Genomic DNA, 23,757 nt, shown 5'->3' with positions numbered 1-23,757 from the left:
CGACTGTGCATTGTATAACATTAGGCCAACCTGTACCTGCAGTTATCGTGATTATTCATGCAACTTAGCAGAGTTTTACGATGCATACGCAGTAGAAAGATATAAACTAAAATCTATTGTACAATTTCTCATTGCATATAACTTTGATATTCCATGGTATGAAATAAAAACTGTCGTTTTTACCGTATCAACGTAACACGAGCCTGTGCTTCGTCTCTGCGAAATCTAACTCATTCCTCTTAGGGGGTGTCTTCGCCGACGTTCGAGCATATCAGGAAAAAAAATCAATAAAATATATATATGTATAACTAACAAAGATTATCGTATACCAGGTATAAATAAAGAACAACAAAAAAACTTTGGGATTTGTTATTATCATTTTTTCACTTTTTTACATGCTGAAACAGCAGCTACATGCACATTACATTTACAAATTTTCATCTTTCTTATTAAGAAATACTCAATAATACATCATACAAAAAATAACAATGTTATCTGCTTCTTATAAAAAAAACATTGTATATAAAAAAGCAGAAATCTGGCTTAGTGTTAACGTGCAGATCTTATGATATTTCGATTCTCACCACCGGCGGCAATTTCTTTTCGGTTTTTTTTTAATGTATCATTCAAACATGCCTATTCAAACTCTTCACAATATCTGGCGAGGGCTACATGCACATGTAGCTCTATTACTACAGAATAAATAATCATATATCTGAGGATTTACATCGGATATATACACGGTCAGTATCTTACAGTAGCTAGGCCAAGGACGTGTCCTTGAATAGGCCTGTTAGTTTTATTTTGGTGTTGACACGGAAAGACGAGATGACTCCTGTCTCCTGGACATTAAAACAAATCATTTATTTCATCTAGGCAAATAATAATTTGAAAATTCCATATACCGCCTGCAAGGAGACGTCCTAGGCCTATCGCTACCCACAATACACTCGATCGTGGTCTTATACATATTATTATGTAACTTTTCATCGATAATTTGATCAGGATATATCTGTCTTCGATAGTTATATTTAGAATTATGAATATGCGGAAGGAACGTATGTACAAGATAAAAACAACTAATCTCAACTGCTATTCCGGGACCGTGACATGCAATATTGGTCACCTCAGCCCAAGCACAGGGGCACGCAAATTATTCATCATGTAAAATAATAGCTATGCGTCATGTCCACATGACTGAAAATTGCGAAAAATGAATTATATATTATGTAAATATCGGTAAGCTTGTAATAAAAATAATAATAATAAACAGAACAAAAACAATAGGTCTTTTAACCATGGTGAAAAGCCCTAATTAAACGACACTTTTTTTTGAAATGAGGTATTTAATTTGAAATTCAAATGCAAAAAATGGCTCTTTTTTGGCCTCATTTATATGCATTCGCGTAAAAATCATAATAAATGTATTTGGAACAGTTGAAACGACATTGAGGTCATTGATAGTCATATAAACTTGCATATTAAAGATAAAAAATGTTGTTGTTTGTAATGTTGTTGTTTGTAATATTTCATTCAATTAGCAAGCTTTGAAAATGTGTGTGTAAAATTGTTTTTGAGAAAAACAGACGGTAAAGTAGGGTTATTGAGAGTACAATATTGCCAAAACCGCCCGGTCAAATTTAAAATAAAAGCCTTAATAATCAGTTTATCAACCAATCTTTGCGTAAAGAAAATTACACGAGGGAAAATATTTAGGCCTAACTGTATCGAACCACCTTAAGGGTCTGCTCTGGTGAAAAGTCAAAATTTTCTGATGACTGACTTTTTATCTAACATAGAATTTTAAAAATAGGAGAGCATACCAAAGTTGAAAATGTAATAAAAATACTATGGTGGTGTGCTTAATTTAGAGCTATTATGAATCAAAGATACCTATTTGACGTAAATCGTATTTTTACGGAAATTTCACTGTTTTGAGCATACTCATGACAAACTAAAACAATATTTTGCAAATTGGTTGTCTGATCAGGATGAATATTCGCATAATTGTCAAAACCAATGTTTTCTTTAAGAAAATAATAATATCACACAGTTAACCAATTATTTTTACTCAGAACAGATGTTTATGTTACCCCTACCCCGTACATTTTTAAGATGAAAATACACATTTTTTTACCATTTTTGGCAGATTCAACGCTTCACAGAAAAAGTTCCAAGGAGTACCCTTTTTAAAATTGTGCAGTTCAAAAGAAAAAATAGTTGCTGTTTCTAAAACCATCAAAAAAATAGGGGGTCAGTGTGCTTGATTTTTTGTCCTGATACAAAATCGGTTATTTTTCAACATTTCTTACTAAAAAATTCAAATTACTTTATCTTCACTTCAATGCAAACACAAATTAAAACCGGGAAGGTTTCCATTATTATCATTTTCATCTCAGTGAACCTAAAAAAGATTTACAGCAAACATTTACTTGATATAGCTCAAATATTGTCGTACGGATGAGTTAAGTGAAATATTGTTGTAAAAAAGGGTGAAATTTCACCTCTCTACGAAGTGTAAAAATGCACCTTTTCAAAATTGTCGCCATTTCTTAAAATTTGTGTATGATAAAAAATTCTACAGGCAATATAAGTCTATTTTTACATATTTTCGATATGGCATATTGCTACGAATTGAGAAATTAGGCTTTAAAAATCACAAAAACGTTTTGATGTTATGTTGAAACGAGACTTCAACGAGACTAAAACCTCACCAGAGCAGATCCTTAATATATGCGAAATTGTGACTGCACTGATGCCAACTGATGATGTGTCCCAACAAATTTATTAAAACTGAATAAACACGTGCATTGTAATATCCATATGTATTGCAAAGTATGTCATTGATGGCCCTTAGATAACACACATTTAGCTGTCATTAATATTACATGCGCAATCATGCCGATTTTCATGCAGCAGATGGAACTCCATGGTGTAACCTCATAAATGTGTGTTTAAAAGACTACAAAACTGATCTAAATGCAAAAATGTTCTCCCCACATTTCAGCACGCCCGTGTCATATCATTTGCTTATTATTACCTATATCTTATTTTTAGTAATTGTGGTGTTCAGGATCCCTCTTGGGCAGAGCTGAAGCAGTTTGCATCATTTCTCAATGTCCAGTTGACAGCTTTCACAAAATCAATTTTCTGTAGTGAAGCCGTGGCGCCCGACTTGCCAGGATTTTCCGACTTTGTTAAAATATTCATGGTTCAAATGTCACAGGCAAGTAAGAATACATGTACGTTTATCGTAATAAATGAAGTTTAAATTTACTCTATAATCCAGAAAGAAATTATCAGTTATGTCTTTGTACTTGTTCTTTTTAGGATTTTGCAACGCGATCTTTGGACATGAGCGAAGAAACTGATGGACATACGGAGCAACAACTAAACATGCAAAACGACTTACAGCGATTTCAAATGAAAAGAAAATGGGAAACCAGGTAAATGATATCATATATAAGAAATGCATCCCTAAGTTAAAATCTGAAAATCTTTAACGCTTTTTAAAAAGTTATTGAACGAGATGTTTTTAATTTTCAATTGGCAATTTAACTATGAACTATTCCTCCTTTTCTCAAAACGTACTGAATGGATTTGTTTCAAATTCTATATGTATGGTCACCTATGGTCCTAGTTGTGTATATTGTATTTTGTGACCGATCGGTCAATAAGATGGCCGAAAAGTCGCCATATTGTATTTTGATAGTTGATGTTTGAACAGCAGAGAAAAGATCTTTTCTTTGTCGGACATAATCATTCTTTGGTGGGCGCCACGATCCCTCTGGAATCTCTTGGTATTTCATAAACAACTTAATCTTGTCAATAGTATGATTCTATTTTTCCATAATTCTGTCGGTAATTGATACAGAGTATTTAAATGTTTATATTCATAGCATTCGTAATAATAATGTAAATCTCTTTACTAAATTTAAGATGTCAAAATGAAAACAAACCTCACATCCATAACTCATCACGGAGGGATCAATTCTACTTTCCTGTTTATCATGAATGTCCAAAGACCTTAAAAGACGCATAATATGATATGCCGTTATAGTGTAGACAACGGCAACATACCAGCGAATGGGGACATTACAAGAGAAAACAAATACTTAAATGTGTGTCTAACCATCTATATGTCTTAATCTAATATACTTATTTATTCATTTTAAACTTATATGTAGTAATGAATGAAATGTTTCAATTGTATAATTATTCTGATGCAAAACTTCCTAATAAGGCTTCCTTCAACTTCGTACAAAGTGTGATATATCGTACTTTGTATGGGATTGCGTAAATAATAATCATTGAGTATAATTAAAGCGTATAGGGGTTTTTGTATTGTGTGTATCATTCATTAACTAACGACAGCTGTCTCGTCACAGTCCACATCCGTACCTGTTCTTCAACGAGGATCAAACTACTATCACATTTCTTGGCTTCAATTTAAAAAAATCGGAAAATGGATGGTTTGATTTGATAGATGATCAAACTGACAATGTTTTGGCATCAGGTATCATGAACCAGGAACTATTTGATGCGTTAAACAGGCAAGGAGTGCCTCTGTCAGAACAAATTGAGCACCTTACCAGGTAAATTAGCTATATTAATATGCTTTTGGAGAATACACTAAACATTGAATACTATATTAAAATTATTAGTAGTTCAGCACAAGTAAAGCAGATCTAATACTATTGTTCATGGGTTAGCGAATTATTTAGTCATCCATCTCTTTCACACACGTGAAGACATTACAGTAGTCGTTTGGTTTCTTCATACCCTTATGTCACCAATCCATATACATGTAAAACCTTCAAGGACAACATTCTGTTTCACGTTACTAGAAAACAAATAAATTATGTATCCCTTTTGGATATCGTTATGAAATAATGTACATGCAATTGAATATTTCGATACTAATATCTTAATTTGCGTATTATTGTATGTAATATTGGAAATGATGATTGCCGTCTTAAGGTCCCAGCGTCTACAGAAATTAGCTTTGGTGATGGGATTAAAAGATGTCCGGGATCCAGATACTAGCTATGAATTGACACCAGACAATATGAAGAAAATTCTGGCAGTTTATATGCGTTTCAAGTAAGTTGCGAAGAAATGGAAATACAGATGTAGTTATGTTTAGTTATACAACGTTATGTGGATAGTTATCACTTGATGCGGTTAGTTATTTTCTACATTTGATAACATGTACGTAGGAAGTATTCAAATATGCCAATACATATAGTAAAACTGTCTTAGTGGCTGTGACTACCTCTGCATAAAGACTATCTGCTAATAAATACCATTTCTTCATGATCCGAAATGCACATTTATAACATGATTTGATCTGTGTATAAAGACCACGCGGCTTTAGTTACCACTTTTCGTAATAGACAGTTTACACTGCTCTTGTAAACTATATAGCTACCTTAGAAATATAACGTTTATATCATTATCATTATATGTATTTCAAAACCTACCGACGATGGCTAAACGTTTGTGGTCGTCTGATTTCCAGGTGCAGCATACCCGTCATTATAATGGGGGAGACCGGATGTGGAAAGACAAGTCTCGTCAAGTTCATGTGTCAGCTTCAGTGTCCAGATGATGGCGTTCGCAACATGATCCTGATGAAGGTATCGTAAATTATGATTTATTTTATTCTCCGATTTCATTTATTACACAAAACAGGACGACACTGAAATGCTATACTTAGTCTCTATTTCTTAGTGAAAATCGTAAGCTATGTAAATTTGATACTTCTGGTACCTATATTGCTCTCATTAAAACCAAAACATATTTTGTTAAACGGTCACATCTTCCGTACGTTTTATTCGTAATTGAACACGCCGAATGTAGCCGGTATTCGTAAAACTGTTTAGGTAATAATCTTATATCAGTAATATTATTAAGACAGGAACTTATTCTTGAATTCGAAGCGTATCTTTCATATGACTGCCGCCATATTGGTAAAATCCAAACTTGTTCAATAAGGCGGTGTCATATCCCTTCAGTATAACTGGCACGAATCGGAAAAAGGAACGAACGGCTAATCGTATCATTTTAGTTCTAATCTGATATATAGAAGCATCGGCAGTATTCGATTAAATTCTTCATTGGTATTTAATATGTATCCTCCTAACTATATGACCGATAACAAAATTAAGATTGAGTTAAGTATCATATAGAAATATTTTAGTTTGAAAATGATTCATATCCTTGAATCATTAATATCAAGACTAGTCTAACTGGTAAACATAATCATTTCTATAGGTCCATAAGTGTACATGATTTCGGTTGAATACTTCAATCTAAACATTAATATCATTAGGTGCATGGTGGAACTACTAAATCAGATATTATGGAGATCGTCCATACATCAGATCGTTTGGCCAAGAAGAACGTCGAGCAGTATGGTTCAGCTTTCTTCACTGTCTTGTTCTTTGATGAAGCGAATACAACAGAAGCCATCAACTTCATTAAGGAGATTATGTGTGACAACACGATGAATGGGGAGAAGTTGGAGTTGACAGCTAATCTCAAATTTATCGCAGCTTGCAATCCCTATCGGAAGTGAGTAGCGAAAACGTTTCTGTTTCATAATTAACTTTTGAATGATACATTCCGAGAAGTTATTATGTGGCCAGCTGCTAAAGATTCCATGGTTGGTCTCTATGTCCAACACATCAGTCGTTTTAGAACAGATATAAAGAAAATCCTTTCTTTGGGTCATCATATTTTAAACCAAAATTAAGTCCATGCATACCATACGATACCAACGATTAGAAGTGTCTCTTTTATTTTTTTTTTTTTTTGTTATTAGAATTTTATAGTAAATACATATTCCTTAATTTGAGACTTCTTTTTAAATAACAACAGATTTTTTTTTTATTTAATTTACCATTTTCTTTAAAAAGAGGCCATATAAGACAACATTCCATCCTCATTATAAGGCGACATAACTCCAGCGGTTCAATAGCTTATGCATGACTAATTTCTATTTGATATCCATGTGTCCCTTAATAGTAATACTTATGTGGGTTCATATAAAACTCACCATTCAGTCTGTCAATGTTTACCTAAATGGTATCAAAGTGTTCATAACCCAACTATCACGTGTCGTTAATGTGTATTTATAGACATTCCGCAGATATGATAGAGCGACTGGAAAAAGCTGGACTTGGGTATCACGTTAAACTGGACGAGACAACCGACAAACTCGGTGAGTATTGCATTTAATAACTCGTGTCACGTATCAAGTAATATCATTAGTTGATGAACATCTTTATCCAAAATATCAATATGAAAATACGTTATAGCTACCCTAAACTTAGAATGATGATCGAAACCGTTCAACACAATGTATAAAGTGATATAACAGGTCTAAAGCAATCTCATCTTTTGTTCCCGAAATACAATGCAGGGTCATAAATGAGTGTCCATTTGATATGAGATTTTATGAAACGAGTCAAAGAAGTTCGTATTTTTGCAAGTCATGAACTTCGAGACTAGTCGCATATGAAATAAAAACAAATTTTAGATACTGTATATCACATTACTACAACAACCTACATTTCGAATAATCTTAAAGCTGACAATGCAAGTTAAAATTATTAAAATGATTTTTTTTAAATAAGTATACTCGTTGTTCAAGAATCGTTTATGAGACATTCCCCGGTTGAGGACAGCCATTTTTGTTTTACATTCCGACGACTCACCGACCCCTATATAAAGCGCGTGAATCGACACACGTGCGCTCATTCATGTACCTATACACCTAGCAGTCCACAGTATATATCACCTACAAATAGGTAAACAAAACCCTCACCTGTAAAACTATATGGGACTTTTTTAGCAAGAAAACATGTCAACTCCTCTAAGTTGTCATTTAGATGTTTCTCAAAATAAAATTTCAACGCAAGTGAATAGAAATCCAAACAATAATCCGCCACATATCTCCACGTATATCATCGTACTCGATGCACTCAACTGACCATATACACGTGACTACGTACCTGACCCGAACGAGCGACAACTATCAAGGACACACACGTGTCGTTGTATGTGTACGTGTAAAACTTAGTGCATATTGAAGTGTTTTATTAGTTCGTATTGGACATATGTTGGGATATTGCTGACAACACATTCATCTATTACTTCAATGAAATATTGTCAGGTGAGTGCAGTGTTTATTTTAAATTTGACATTGTTATTTGCAATATCGGGGCATGTGTATCTGAGACAAGCCATGTTAAGAATGATACACGTGTGTCAAGTGTCCCGTGCTTTATATAGGGGGTTGGCCAGTGAAGGTTACTAAGCAGAGCAAAAGAAAAATGGCTGCCACTTCCTTAGATACCACACTGTCATAACTAGGGGATGTCTCAGAAACATTTCTTGAAAAAAATATTTCGTTAATACATTTAATATTACATAATTTTCTTCCAGGACGTATCCCCATGCGTCATCTTGTGTACAGGGTACAACCCTTACCTCACAGCATGTTGCCTATGGTGTGGGACTTTGGCCAACTGAATCTTGAAATGGAAAGACAGTATATTAAACAAATGGTTGCCAAACAAATACCTTCCCTTGGACGATGCAAGGTAGGATTCCACATTTGATTCACATATGTTTGGGAAATGTATTTGCTTTATTATTTGTATTTTTGTTAATATCGAAGTACATTGCATGCAATTTCACCCGACGTGACGGCACAATTACCTAAGGTGAAATTAATCGACGGTATATCATACTTTACTCACGACGTTTCGTTATCTCCAAATCCTCGCAATAAGTGCCACAAATCTTATATTATTTTTTTTAACTTTGTCATATATTAACTCGGCACAATCATCGGACCTTATTTGGTGGAGTTATGACCCTTTGATTAACGAAACCCACTTTTTTTGCTGTTTCTGTTCAATAACTCGCACAAATTACTACATTTTCTTGGTAACATGGTAAAATGTCTCAGGGCCTTCGCTAAGTTCGATCGGGACTTTGATTGGACCGTATTTGGCTGAGTTATGGCTCTTTGATTAACAAAAACGTTATTTTCGTATGTTTTCGTTCAATAACTCTCGCAAATATTATCAAATATTGCTAAATATTATATATTGATTGCTTGTTCTCTCTCTTTTTAGGTATTTATCAAACATTCCAATAATGCAACAAGATCAGAAATGATCAATATATATTAAACTTTAAATATGGATATTTTTCAGTCATCCATCGCTGTTCGTCACATAAATGCTCTCTCTCAATCCAAACGAGAAGATGAAGATGTTGCTTCTATTTTGCTGGCATCTCAGTCATACATGAGGAAACAAAAGGTCATTAAAAATCACTTTCTTCATGTTTGCTCCCGATTTTGTGATTTTTACCTCTTTCAAGGATTTTTCCTGCTTTTTTCCAAAACTAATGACAAATTTTGATATCATTCTTGAAAAATACATGTTCGATTTGTCAACAACATTGTTATTTGGCAAAACAAGATAAAGAAGATTGTGATCTAATGGAAAATGCTGGGTATGTAATACTATAACCTTAAGCTAGCGATTTTAACATTCCATACTTTCTATCATTTTTTATGTTTTAATTTCTTTTGAGAGATACTGCAAGCGGATACTAACATATATCAGTTCTCCTTAAATATTTATAGGATGAATGTAGTTTTGTAAGCCTTCGGGATGTGCAGCGAACACTGCAAGTCATGTCATGGTTCTTAGGACAAGAACAGGAAACTCTTTTAGACGCTGTGAATGAAAAGGTAGGTAATTTACAAGTGAAATATGTCGTTCCAAATAACACAGGTCCTTGTTAATATCATTATGGCATAATATCAGGGCCCAGCAACATCAAACTAATTTCCGAAATTTTTTTTACTCAAGTGTTTGATTTTACATAGACTTGAGTAAACAATTTGTCCGAGAAATTCTCGAATTCTTCCGTTGTCACATGATTGCTTTTCTTTTTATCCCCTGTGAAACGCGTTTGCGGGGGATATTATATTGGGCTCCGTCCGTTCGTCCGTCCGAGATCCTTTTCCGGGCTATTACTCATAAGCCGTTCAACACAGCTCCTTGAAATTTTCTGATTACTGTGTCCTTTTGTTCCCGGACTATAACTCCAAAACCGTTTAACACAGCTCCTCGAAACTTTCTAAATATATCAGAAAAGTGCACTAGTTGTGCCTTTTGCTATTGCGGACCTTTTTCTGATACCATGGACACTTAGTCGAAATTACCAAATTACTGTTAGTGTTTGTTTCTGGGCTATTACTCCAAAATTGTTCAACGCAGCTCCATAAAACTTTCTGTATATATCAGACAAGTGCCCTAGTTGTGCATTTTGCTGTTGCAGACCTTTAATTTTGGGACATTTTTCCGTTACCATGGAAACTTCGTCAAAAATACCAAATTACAGTTTTTTTTTGTTACCTGCTGTTCTTCTTCATCAGTTATACAATGCTCGCGTACATTTAAAGTTATACTTGAATAAATGCTACTTTGATCTTGATGTATTTGGATTTTATTCCAACTGCAGGGCGCGGGGAATAATGCCACGCTATGTGGCTCCTTGTTTTTTCAATTTATCTGGATGCTATACAATGCAAAGACGGATATTGCTTCTTTATTTAAGAATTAAAGTATCTTTCTATTGGTTCTGTCGTGAGGACACTGGACGAGTTGAGGTTCCGGGGAGTAGGGTTTCACCTCTCGGGAGTCAAGTCGCCCCAAGGTGATGTGCTGAAGTCCGACGAACCCGTACTCGCGTGTGACCGTAGACTACGACTGCCCATATCGGCACTTTATACATATTGAGCATATTCACCGCAGTTATATCGAAGGATAAAATTGAGTAGGGTATCGCTATTTGTAATGAACAGCGAAATTTCGGAATTTCCCGCCAATTTATCAATGAGTTCCGTCCGATGAAGCATATATCTGAGGGTTTTTTCCGATATGAAACTATAAATCATTTTATTTATCGGATATTAACAACCTCATGGTACAACACAGTTTGATTTTAGTCTTGTGCATCCTATGATTACACATGCTTACACAATTCATAACGTGGCAGGGCAATTTAAACAGTTGTGACACGGCTTCCGATTCCAACCACTTGCGTCAAGAAGGTGTGACGAACAGAGAGTTTCATCAAATTTTGTTTACTTGGGTTCAAATTTAACCAGTTCACGTTTTGAATTACCTGAATACATCGGTGTTTAAGTGGTATCATATTATTTTTATCCGGGTTTTCGAGGTTTTCAAATGAATCGAACGTCGTTTTGAGGAACATGTACAAACACAGGTAGGTCCACTAGGTTTACCGCTCTCAGTATGTTAGCAGTTTAACTTAATTAAACATTAGATACGTCGATATCGTAAAAGCTGCAAATGTGGGATTCCGTTTCATTAATACATGTCTTTTGAAAGACCCAAACATACATTGTATATTATGTATGTAGGGTATAATCTAGAGTGATCACGGAAGATATCGAACAGGACAGTCTTCTCAGCTGCGTAAAATGCATTGTCGTGCTCTTGTAACACACGTTTTGATTAAGCTTAACCAACTAAAAGACTGTTGTTGTCCTGACATATTTTATCCATTTGCATGCATCGCATCGAAAATGTTTCAAACACAAATATGATGTACATGTTGTTGCGAACAACACAGGGTTGCCGATACAGGTGGAATATGCAAAAATGTACATTGAACAACATTGTATATTTATTGTACCCACGAGAGTATTGTTCAAAGAGATGATGGTATTTACATTACCCATGTAACTTATCTACATTTGTATTTACACATATATATGTGTTCAAACCTATTTTGCTACATGTTCCTCTAACGTACAATCGATACCGAACACACTAGCAGATTCTGATGCGGACCATCATAACTTCATCCGCGCAGCACCACATTGCGCGTGACATACCCAATCTATTGAGAAATAAAGTTAAGTAACCCTTGGTTGAAATCAACGGGGTCTGTACTATCAATGCGTCACGGACTGTAAATATATGCAAATAAAAATATGAATTGAAAACATATATCCACTGGGTTGCAAAAACATTAATTAAGCAGGTCGCTTAAAATTGTCTCATTGTTTCGTTATTATTATTTGTAAGTTTTGTCCCGAATTTCCATAAAGTCTGACGATTATTTATCTTTACAAAATTACATAATTAAAGCTATACAGTTACGAAATAATATGTGATATTCATCTGTTGTCCTTTTAAGTAAAAGTGTTGTTTTTTATATTTGTTGAAGTTTTATTTCCATAAAACCGAATTATTACAGGAACACTTATTTGTGTTTCCATGATTTGTTGAAAATAATTTCCTTTCTTTATTCATTTATTTATTCTTTTGTTTTAAGATGAAAACTTTTGACGATATTTTGCCGAAGACCAGATCGCTTGTCCTAGCATTGGGTGTATGTTATCTGTCTGCCCTGAAAGACAAAGATAAATACACCAAGTTCATTTCTCGACGTTTTGGTAAAAACTGCCCTTTACCAGGAGGAGCCGAGCGATTTGAACAGGAAATAAGAACGTATGTTAAAGAAGTAATTATAAATATGCACATAGCACTCTTGTATGGCGTGCCGAACGTTGCAAAATTCAATAAAGATGCTCCACCGCCGACAGACCATAAATGATACTCATTATTTGAACAACAATTGGTGTTTAATCGTGTATATATATGTCTTATAAACACAAACAATAATATAAAATAATTTATTTTGCTTTTGGTGCATGCGCAGTCAGAACTTCATTCTATAAAGAACATAGTGCTATGGAATTTTTTCGGAATGCAATTAATTATTTCTAATATTTTTATCTTGAAATAAAATTAGAAGCTCAAACTTTTCAATGGTGTTAATGGTGTAAAGTAACTAACTTTTGTATTTGAAGAAAGATACTAAATTGTCTGCTTCTGTTTTTGATAGTGAAAAAATACCATTTGTCAGTGGTGGAGCATCTTTAAGTAAAATAAAATGTGTAAAGAAAAAAAAATGTTTTGTAATATATCGTTATATGTGTTCAATATGTTTAATTTGTTAATATGTTAATACAACATCAGACGCAAATATATTTTTTACACACAAACCATTTTTTCACACACAAATATAAAAAAAGTTACATACAAATATATTTTTTCACACACACAAAGAAATTAATGAACACATATAACAATATATTACAAACACATTTTTTTCGCACAAATGTTTTTATTTATTAAATTTTGCAACGTTCTGCACGCCATACTCTTGAAAATAGATCGAATTTTGTGTTAAAATCTAAATATGTCGATTGCATGTTGTACTGATAAGTAGTAAAAATGTCTTTCCATATAAGGACTTTACTAAGGAGGACGAGAGGTATTTCCCTTAAATGAAAATAAAAAAATCATTATTACACTTTTACGATTAATTTTTGAAGAAAAACTAAAACAATAAACATCGAAAAGTCAATCCGTACTGTGTTATGGCAACTTAACACAGGTATTGATATAAGCTATTTGGAATATGTTAACGTACAATCTTTATCTATATCGTAACAGATGTCAAGAAGTGATTTTGGACAACTGTATAATTGGACCAAATATTGCTAGGAATCAGGCGCTTAGTGAGAATGTCTTCCTGATGACAGTGTGTATTGAACTACGAATACCGCTGTTTCTTGTTGGTAAACCTGGAAGTTCCAAGTCACTCGCCAAGGCTATTCTTACTGACACGATGCAGGGAGCTTCTTCAAAAACTGATCTTTTCAAGATATTCAAACAGGCAAGTCATTCACATATGCAGGTTGAATTTGAATTTCTAAAGATTAGTTTCACTTGCATCTGAAAGAGCGGCTGCTTTATATATTTATGTCTTATCGTTAGTTCCCTGGCTTCCCAACAACTATAAAATAGAGATGTTTTCTGTAACACCCACGTGTCGTTACTTGGAAGAAAGGGTTTGTCTTACATAACGTTCTTCTTTGCATTTAATTTTCCAGGCCCAAATGCTGTCGTATCAATGCAGTCCGCTATCTACATCAGATGGAATTATACTGACTTTCAAACAAGCCGCAGGATTACAGGAAACACAGGACCTTCAGAAATTCGTGTCAGTTGTTGTACTGGACGAGATCGGATTGGCAGAGGACTCTCCACATATGCCTCTGAAGGTAAATTCTAACACGCCAACCACCATTCTAGTTATTACAGGGTTACTATCACTGTCGGCATATCCATCTCTGGAATACTAGTGGGGCGACACCTGAAGGAGTGTCGCAGATTAAATGAAGAGACGTGCGAAAGGGAGATGATGGCATGACATCAACAGTTTTGAAATGCGTTTTATATAATTATCATGTAAAAGTCGGGGCTGCAGTGGCCAAGACACAAAGTGGTTAAGATTTCCCGACATATTACCACAAGCCTAGCTCCAACTCTGGGTTTCAAGTTTGAATCCCATTGGGGGAAATAGCTAGGTACTGACCGCTGGTCGGTAGTTTTTCTCCGGCCGGGTATTCCGGCTTTTCTCCACCAATAAACCTCACATCCATACACGACCAGTTCTGACTATTAATAGGGCATTTAACTAATACAACCCACTCATATAAGTCGCCGCTATTCCTAATTTATCAGTCTGGCTAACAAGAAATCTGTTTGAATTGCATTTCTATTTATTGGCTATTCTTTTAATTGTAATAAGCATTAAGGTAGAAAATATACCTAGAAAATGAACAAATAGACAAATTACCTCCCTTTATTCAATCACAGTGAAAACTTTTTATGAGAACATGTAAAGAATGAAGTATTTAATTGAAAGCAAACCCTTTCAAAGTCAGCTGTCATTTTTCAATCGTTAAATACATGTATATATACATGCATCGAATTAGCTCACAGCAGATATTGTCAATATAATTTAATAACCAAAATTACACATGCCTTAAGCTATATAGTGTATAATTGTAATGCTAATGTACTGAAAAGCTATTCAGAGGTTGTTTGAAATGAATTTTAGCCGAATGCATGAAAGTGAGTAAATAAGCCAATTACCTCCCCTTTCCCATCAGCGGTGAATTTTCTATTTCCAATTTTAAGCCAAACACACAATGATTGCATAATATCTGTTCCTGCAAAATGACTTCATAATCACTTTAATTTAAAGATTATGATTAATATTTTTTCTGTCCTATCACCAGTAAGTAATGATCACTTATTAGTAGTTTGGACTCACTGGTTATTTAGAAGGTAAAACAGATGGAGTAACTTGTTCGAGATGTGTCTTGCTCTACCTTTGGGTTACGAGTCCCCCCCCCCCCCCCCCCCATCAACAAACCTTACATCCTTACAGGACCCTGGCTGTTAACAGGGCGTTAAAATAATACTCATGTAAAAGTCCCTGCTATCCCTTTTTTATCAAATAGAAACTGTTTTTCCATATAAATAAGAAAATGGTAATAATAGACAATATCGGTCTGGCTAAACAAGAAATCTCTTACAATTACATATATTTCTATATTTTGGCTATTCTTTTATATGTATTTAGCATTACTCTAGAAAATATACCTAGAAAATAAACAAATAGGCAAATAACATCCCTTTATTGAATCCCAGTAAAAACTTTTTATGTGAACAGGTAAAGAATGAAGTATTTGGACTATTGAAAGCAAACTCATTCAAAGTTACCTGCCATTTTTCAATGCTTAAGGTAAATGTATATAAATGTATACATGCATCAGAACACAGCAGATCATATTGTCAATATAATTTGTTAATCAAGATGACACTTGCCTTATGTATAATTATAATACTACAGCAAAAATTTCGAGGTGGGCATGGTGAGGTGTCCATCTTTCTAATTTTGTTCTTTCTCCTCTGGAAACGTGCGCTTTCATTTGGGCCATCAAAAGTGATTTGTATAAACTATATCACTTGTTTCGCAATCGTTGTAAAATAAATAAAGTTAATATTTCCTCTCCAACATGACATTTACAAGACAATTGTCATGCGCGAACTGTTGTTGAGTGTTTTTGTCTTTAGGAACTTTATTGTACATACGAATTCGAAACACAATTATATAATTTATAAATCCTTGGATTACTTTATACAGCATAGGATACAGCATAGGATATGAAATTCAATTTACTAAATTCTGGGTTTCATAAGAAACATAAATAAACTATTTTGATACTTTTTTATTTATTACCATTAAGCATTTACATGTATGAAAAGATTTAAAGCAAACATATTTATATTGATGAAAATAACTTGTATTCAAAATAACAAATGTGTCCAAGTGTTATTTATTCCAAATAAAAAAGAGTAACTGAAATGACGTTAAATTTTTAAAATGTACTGTATAATGAGAGATATATGATTAGCCTAGGGAACATTTTTTAGAATTTTTTTTATATAAAATAATGTTAAAAAATCCATAAAATATAATTAGTTGGTATGTGAAATGCTCGAAATTGAAGAGACGTGTTGAGTGTTTAACATGCAGTACTTTTAATTTTTAAAACATGTGTTACTATGCCCCCTCCCCCTAAGTGTACAGTGCCTACTAGCTATAGGCAATGTACTTTGTGTACGGCATGTGTCATTTAAAACTGTAGTGCATATCAAATTGTCAAACTACCAGATATTTTTGCAAGTTTGTCCTCTTTAGTTGTCACTCAGGCCTAAATTTAGTTTACGGTTATCACTTGGATGTTTTCATTTGATCTCACCAAGCGTACGGTAACACTAGTACTCGGTGCTATTTTTAGACTGAGATGAAACCAACTGACAACAAATTAAACGTGTCTGATAAATGGTATGGTTAAATTATATAGGCCTACTAGTAGTAGGTAGCAATTTAATCATATAATCAAGCAATATGAGAAACATATTCAAACGGCGACTGTCTAGTAAGATCTGTACAATAACATTAGGTTGTCGGTCGCTGGATTCAGTCGCTGTTATGATCAGACTGAGTGCAGTAGGCCTACGAAAACAATTATAATAAACAACAGCAACCTCGATTGATGCGGTTATAAGCGTATTGGTAGGTTAAATTAGTGGTGTAAACATTTCGTTCAAGAACGATAACTTTCTCTTCATTTACTATGTATTAGAACTGATTCATTAATTTAATAAATAGTTTGTTTCTAAAGACACATTGTATGGCTTTGAAGTTGGGGATCGCTCTCTGTAATCCTCGAATAGAAGTCTCTAGGTTGAGATTAGCTTTCTGCAAAGCCTTCAGTTTTACTATACATATTCCAGTGGTGAATATAATAAATGTTATAATAACCCCTGGTGTATTGGAGTATTGAGAACGATCGAGCTTATTTCACAAATCAACCGCTGATTGGAGGAGTATAAAAGTATATAAACTATGGGTTGGACAGAGAACGAATAAATCGCGATACTTTGTACACACTCCAGATATTGATAGACGAATCATCACCTATGGGAAACCTAGCTCGATCAATATCGTGTTTACTATGTATCTAATGAAAACCTTTTGAATGTTCCAATAGTTATAAACTTCACAAGACAAATGCATAAATTATGACCTCGTCTATTCCTTTTCTATATTTATTTCTGCTTTAAAGTTACGCATATATTTGTTATTTCATGTTCCGAACAACAGGTTGTTTTTGTCCAAGTCTCTCTTTTGTTTTTTTGCTTGATAATACCAACTGATGACGGTTTCGACATCCGTTATGTGGTAATATTAAGTATTCATATTGTCATAGGCGTTGCATCCACTTCTAGAAGACGGATCAGATAAGGATGCTTTACCTGAAACTCCGCAGCCTTTCAAAAAGGTAAATGGCTTATCCTTATATGTATATTTGGTATGCTTGTATACATTTATCTTCGTTGTTTTTCAATTTCTTTTAAACACAAAAGTTTTGAATCAAAACCCAATACACAATTAGAAATATTTTTTTAAACTCTAGTAATCATTATCCATGTACGAACTCTCATACTGATAAAAGGGGGACGGCATATCACGTCTTAGTGGCGCCTTTTGGTAACCCGCATTGGTCCCCTTTTTCAATATGTATATTTTGTTTAAGTTTGTACCATACGATTTTGATTATTTCGTCTTTGTATTGAATATACATATTAATAAATTCTGATAAGCTCAGCCTACTTAAGGTTGGCCATTTTCATTTGTATTTATCGTTGTGTTATTCTTGCACTAGTTTGTAGATGCTTAAAAGTATACTTTGATTAAGTGGACCAATGTCCCTGTCCTAAATTGCGTTTTAACGATTTCAATTATTTACTCACAGAGTTTTACAAAATGTGCATAATAAAATATATGTTCATCTTGTCATTGTGTAGGTCAGCTTTATAGGTATTTCAAACTGGGCCCTCGATCCAGCAAAAATGAACCGAGGTATCCTTGTACAGAGAAATGTTCCGTCGGAAAAGGAGCTTATAGAAAGTGCACGGTAAAATACAAGTGATTTGACTCTCTGCGACCCATAGCATACTTTACTGTCCTGTTTTTCTTTATTTAGAATAGGTGTATATTAATACCGTTATCATGGAAACAATTTATGGAATATTTCCTGCCATGGTCTGAAATAAGGGGTAACGAGGGTATTAGTTTCCAGTTTTAGTTTAGATACCTCCACACAATCTTATCTGGCATATTCTTCGAATTGTGTATTCCATTTCAACTAAATTCCTATTTCTATTCTATACTGATGAATTGTAATAGAATTTGAACAATAAACACTGTATTATGTTATCTAACACATTTATTACATGTAATGTTTGTATTATGATTAAGACATAATTCATATTTATAATCGATTTGGTTTTAGTGGGATCTGTGACACAGACGAATCAGTTCAAAACAAAATGGAAGAATTCCTGACAAAGGTGGCAACAGCCTACATGGAATTGACAAAGATAGACTTCTTTGGACTTCGGGACTTTTATGGGTAATTCTCTTATATATATTTGACATCAGTGCTACTAACGAGCAATTCCCGATACTCTTCCATATTATATATATATCTCAAATTTAATCGTTTCTAGGATAAATCAAAGTGTAATGTACTTTTCAAACACCTGGGCTCATTTTCATCAACAGCCCTAAGGAAATATCCGTAGCAATGCATTATTGTGTTAGGAAATCTTCTATTTTCTTTTACCTGTCTAAGGATTTCAAATCAAAGAATACCTTAAAGTTCAGGAATGTTAATGAAACTGAGCCAATACTTAAAATGAATTTAATCTTGGAATCTTCTCTTATATTCAGTATACAATAGCAGTGTATGTAATTTCAGGTTAATCAAGATGATGTATGCATTTATTGCTACCTCGAAAAAGAAACTGACAAATGCAGAATGGAAACATTCGATTCTGAGAAACTTTGGAGGACATGATGACTTAAATGCTTTGGAGATATTTAGACAGCATGTTCAATTTCGAGATACGAAGGTATTTAATTAACAACTATTAACGATGAATGTTATTCCGTCTTTGTATATAAGAGAGTTAATTGCCTTTGCAGATAATTACTTTTTGAACGACACTATGAAATCTCTGACGTTACGTTCGCAAATTTATGACGTCACAATCAATACCTCAAGGACAGACAACCGTATAATACGCGAATACAGAATAGTACTTTCAGACACTGTAACTCTTCACATGATGCCGGAAGTTGTACTATAAATACCATTGTTAAAGTCAAAAATAAAAACACTCGAGATATTATGTTATTTTCTCTCTTAATCTCTATAACGAAATATTTCAAAGTAATGTGATATAATATTGAAAAGTTAAATTTAGATATATTAGTTGTACCCTTGAAATACATATTATATGTTTTAAGAGTACATGTATGTAGCCCTTGTCTGTACATGTAGCCTTAGGGACCTGTCGTCGTGTCGCGTAACATGTTGTCCAGACATCAATGAAAGCTTTTTAACCAAACAGTTACACATGACTGTGATTTATCATGTCTGCTAATGTTCAGCATTTTGATGTAACTTAGAATGACTCTGTGATTAACATTGATTTATAGATATTACTCAACACAAACATGTAGGGCTATCTTAAGGCCATCAAATCATGCATATGGTGTCATTTCCCCCTGTACTCGACCATGAGTACTGGGCCATACTTTGTCATCCGGAATAAAGTACTGAAACCACAACTCAGCGTTCAACTATTACTCAACAACACACAACACCGACTTAAAGAAGACACACAGATTAATAAAGAGTAGAAATACTTCAGTAAACAGATTACAAAGAATACGATAAAATAAAACAAATAAAGAATGATAACGGGTAAATCTTTTTAAAATGTATTGATTTCGTTTTAATGGTTCAACCACATGATGTTGTCGATTCGTCATATGACTCGTTAATTGTTGTTAATTGGATGCCAGGGGAACAATTAACTGAAAGTGGTCCAACAAACAGTATACGAACTTCTAATCTAAAACGTGTTATTTTTGGTTTCTTATTTCCAGCCTGATAATTCTGATCCTGACTGTACACAACTAGGATTAATCAAGGCAGCACTGGCATTCAAGGAAGCTGTTGATGGGTGAGTAAATAGTGCATTGGTGATAACGAGATAAGTAGTACGTTAGTTTTGACCATGAGAACAGAAATTTTATCATTAATCTTCATGCACAGAAACTCTTGAGCTGCTGATATGCTTCATAATTGACTTTAAAAATTTTGATAACATTTATAGACCGGATCCCCTTTCTCTATTTTTATAATCATGAAAACTAAATGAAAATCACACCTCTTTTAGATAATTTTACATATACCACGGTGTTAAAATTTGTTAATGTATTATTAAAACAGCTGAATATTAGGTAGCAATTGTGTTCCATAATTAAAGTCAAGGTTCTCATATAGCACTATATAGAAACAAAATTTGGGATTCTTCAGCTCAAACTCCAAACAAGGTAGCCATTTTGAAATTCCTTTTCTAGCACACTACATAAAATCCACCTGTAATGAAATCACAAATAACATGCCAAATTCCAAACTCGTAACATTTCACATAAATTTTACCTCTGACTGTCTGTCAACTGTAACATGAGCCCTTCTCCTCAAACATCTTATGACACCCATGTTCGATTTATCTCCAGATTAGAGAATCGGTATCTCCTGCTGCTCACAGAGAACTATAGCTTCCTTCCCATGTTACAACACCAAATCCTGACAATCAAAAATCTTCAGTTGACCACTCTGTTCGGCAGCAGCTTTCCAAAGGACCAGGAATATACCCAGGTATCTGTAATACAATTTAAATTACCACTGTGGTTTCTTGTCCCAGAGATGAAACAATGCATGGCAGTCTGTTTAATAGTGTATCATAGTCTATGGATATTTTTGTCTTTTGTATCTTAGTTTCTATTGGACAATGATGTAACATTTCTTTCCGCAGCCAATGTTAATATCCTTGTCATTGAAACAAAATCAAGATCAAGATATATTGCTGTGTAAAGCTAAAATATTGTCATATTTGATTACAAATAATTTGTATAGCATTTAAAATTGTTTTATTTGAACGGAAACAAAATAATTTTAGAAGTCATTATCGTGAAAATAAAGATATGAGTAGCCAGTTTATATCATAAGTATCAATTTTGACGATAGAAAATAGTCAAAGTCATAGTTAACGTACTAGTGAATTTTTCACTGAAATGTTCCATACGGCAACACATGTATCTTCATCTTATATGTCAATTTTATTGCGTTGTACAAACCCTTCATTTGATTACGTAAAATTATGCCATTGCAAGTCTCTGTACATTAGGTATTTTTCTCTAAGTTCATATAATCTTCCTTTTTATTATTATTAATATCATTAATAAATTATGAAGTCATTGCGAACAGATAACGTTTTCTGTTTAAGATTTGCCGAAACATCAACCGTATCAAACTTTGTATGGAAAGTGGACAAGCTGTTCTCCTCTTGAATTTGGAAAACTTGTATGAAAGTCTCTATGACGTCTTAAACCAGGTTTGTAATTTGTTCTTCTTGCTATATTTAATGTGAAATAGATATTTACAATATATCAAATGTTAACTAATACATTTGCAAACAAATTCAAAAGTGCAGCTTGCAAAGCGTGAAGTTTTTCGTCTACCGCGAAATGTTTGTTGAAAACATTGGCAATTATATTAACTGTTATTTGTGGCCTGGTGGTTCCCGATTCTTAAACTTCTACCAATGCTTTACTCGTACATGCATTTCTATTAATGTCGACCAAATACGTTCCATTTAATTTGCGTTGATATTTATTTTTTATAGATACAAACTAAGTTAATTATGGAATACCGGTTCTTTTGAATAGTAGATTCATCAAAACCACATCCTTGATATAAATATTGATACCAAGATACCAATAAGTAAACAAGATTTCTCTCCTTGTAGTATTATGTGCACTACGCAGGCGAGCAGTACGTGGACTTGGGACTAGGAACAAACAGAATGAAGTGTAAAGTTCATCCAAACTTCAGGTACTGGAAATAGCTAGTTCTGCATATCATTGTTTCTGTTCATTCGCGACATTCTCGGATATTCACCCAGGCACTTTAACAAATCGTAGATAGGACTACAATAATAGTAATGATATGTCTAGTTGTAATGTCCCTCCGTTTAACTGAAGCGGAATTTGGGGTGACCAAGTAGTTCAATAATGGAACTTCCGCCTTGTGTTTGAAAGTCTCGGGTTCGGGCTCAATCCTGCTACGGAATTGGCGCCATAAATAGATTGAAGATACATTCGGTTATGACATAACAAGTTACCGGTTGATGTTTTTCCAGACTGATTCTGGTAGCTGAGAAGCAGACAGTTTACAACACCTTCCCTATTCCACTGATCAACCGTCTCGAGAAACATTTGGTGCGTGGAGAGATGCTGCTCACCGACGAACAATTCCAACTGTCAAGGGAACTGGATGATTGGATGCATAATTTCATACAAAACGGGTAATCCCTTCTGGCAGTGTAGAATAAGTGCATGGCTCGTAAGATAAATAAGCATAATTGTGTCATAATGGAATTTGATAAAGCTCTCCTGATTATATTCAGTAAAGAAACTGTTCAATATTTGCCTATATTTTCGTTTCTAAACAATACGATTGCCGCGTAAAAATATCGCTTATATCCTATGGCTCTCGCATGTACTGCGAGGCTTACGTTATATCAAATTCGTCTTTGATATTATAACATTGATGGTATAATATAGTATACACTTGGTCAGATAATTTGTACAGGAATTATATTTTTAAGAAATCATTAAAAATAATTTTAAAGTTTATCTTTGTGTATGTTTCCCAACAATTATCCAGACTTGAATAGAATTTATGTAGTAATAGAATACAGTATATTTTTACGTCATGTGAAATATACAATCGGGTTATAGTATTAACACAAAGGGGTTCTGATAGGATAATGTATTAATAAATGGGATATATAACAAATCCATACGACAGATCTTGCAATACAAAGTATTATGTATCACAGCAAATATCCTGACGTGAGCAAGGCTGATGTATTCATCGGATACAGTACCGATATGGCTCCTCTAACTGCCCTTAAGGTCTGGGGCGAGCGAATAAAGGGAGATCGAGTGCCGAAGGAGGATACCATGACGCGAGTAAGAGGCGTAATTGGATCAGATTTAATTGGCAGTAATATCATGAGTTCTAAGAGCAACAGCTCTATTTTCTTGTTGTTCTTTTTTTCG

At 34.0% G+C, this 23,757-nt stretch overlaps 1 protein-coding gene across 5 annotated transcripts in view; it reads left to right on the top strand.

The window, feature by feature from the left end:
- LOC138327991 (E3 ubiquitin-protein ligase rnf213-alpha-like) overlaps positions 1–23,757 on the top strand; it is a 114,954-nt gene that overhangs the window by 40,015 nt on the left and 51,182 nt on the right. For 4 of the 5 annotated variants that reach the window (XM_069274539.1, XM_069274537.1, XM_069274541.1 and 1 more), the window contains 23 exons: positions 3,058–3,226; positions 3,331–3,446; positions 4,389–4,595; positions 4,981–5,103; positions 5,522–5,639; positions 6,335–6,576; positions 7,143–7,225; positions 8,452–8,609; positions 9,231–9,338; positions 9,668–9,775; positions 12,397–12,572; positions 13,584–13,806; positions 14,024–14,194; positions 17,762–17,833; positions 18,360–18,469; positions 18,848–18,967; positions 19,316–19,469; positions 20,512–20,588; positions 21,148–21,289; positions 21,918–22,025; positions 22,440–22,525; positions 22,833–22,997; positions 23,535–23,667. In XM_069274539.1, coding sequence (XP_069130640.1) covers positions 3,058–3,226; positions 3,331–3,446; positions 4,389–4,595; positions 4,981–5,103; positions 5,522–5,639; positions 6,335–6,576; positions 7,143–7,225; positions 8,452–8,609; positions 9,231–9,338; positions 9,668–9,775; positions 12,397–12,572; positions 13,584–13,806; positions 14,024–14,194; positions 17,762–17,833; positions 18,360–18,469; positions 18,848–18,967; positions 19,316–19,469; positions 20,512–20,588; positions 21,148–21,289; positions 21,918–22,025; positions 22,440–22,525; positions 22,833–22,997; positions 23,535–23,667 — 3,169 coding nt within the window. The remainder of the gene's footprint in view (positions 1–3,057; positions 3,227–3,330; positions 3,447–4,388; positions 4,596–4,980; positions 5,104–5,521; positions 5,640–6,334; positions 6,577–7,142; positions 7,226–8,451; positions 8,610–9,230; positions 9,339–9,667; positions 9,776–12,396; positions 12,573–13,583; positions 13,807–14,023; positions 14,195–17,761; positions 17,834–18,359; positions 18,470–18,847; positions 18,968–19,315; positions 19,470–20,511; positions 20,589–21,147; positions 21,290–21,917; positions 22,026–22,439; positions 22,526–22,832; positions 22,998–23,534; positions 23,668–23,757) is intronic. The other variant, XM_069274538.1, reaches the window with a different exon arrangement.

Source organism: Argopecten irradians, chromosome 7 (assembly GCF_041381155.1).
Source record: "Argopecten irradians isolate NY chromosome 7, Ai_NY, whole genome shotgun sequence".
Lineage (NCBI taxonomy): Eukaryota > Metazoa > Mollusca > Bivalvia > Pectinida > Pectinidae > Argopecten > Argopecten irradians.
This window is presented reverse-complemented; position numbering and strand designations above follow the sequence as displayed.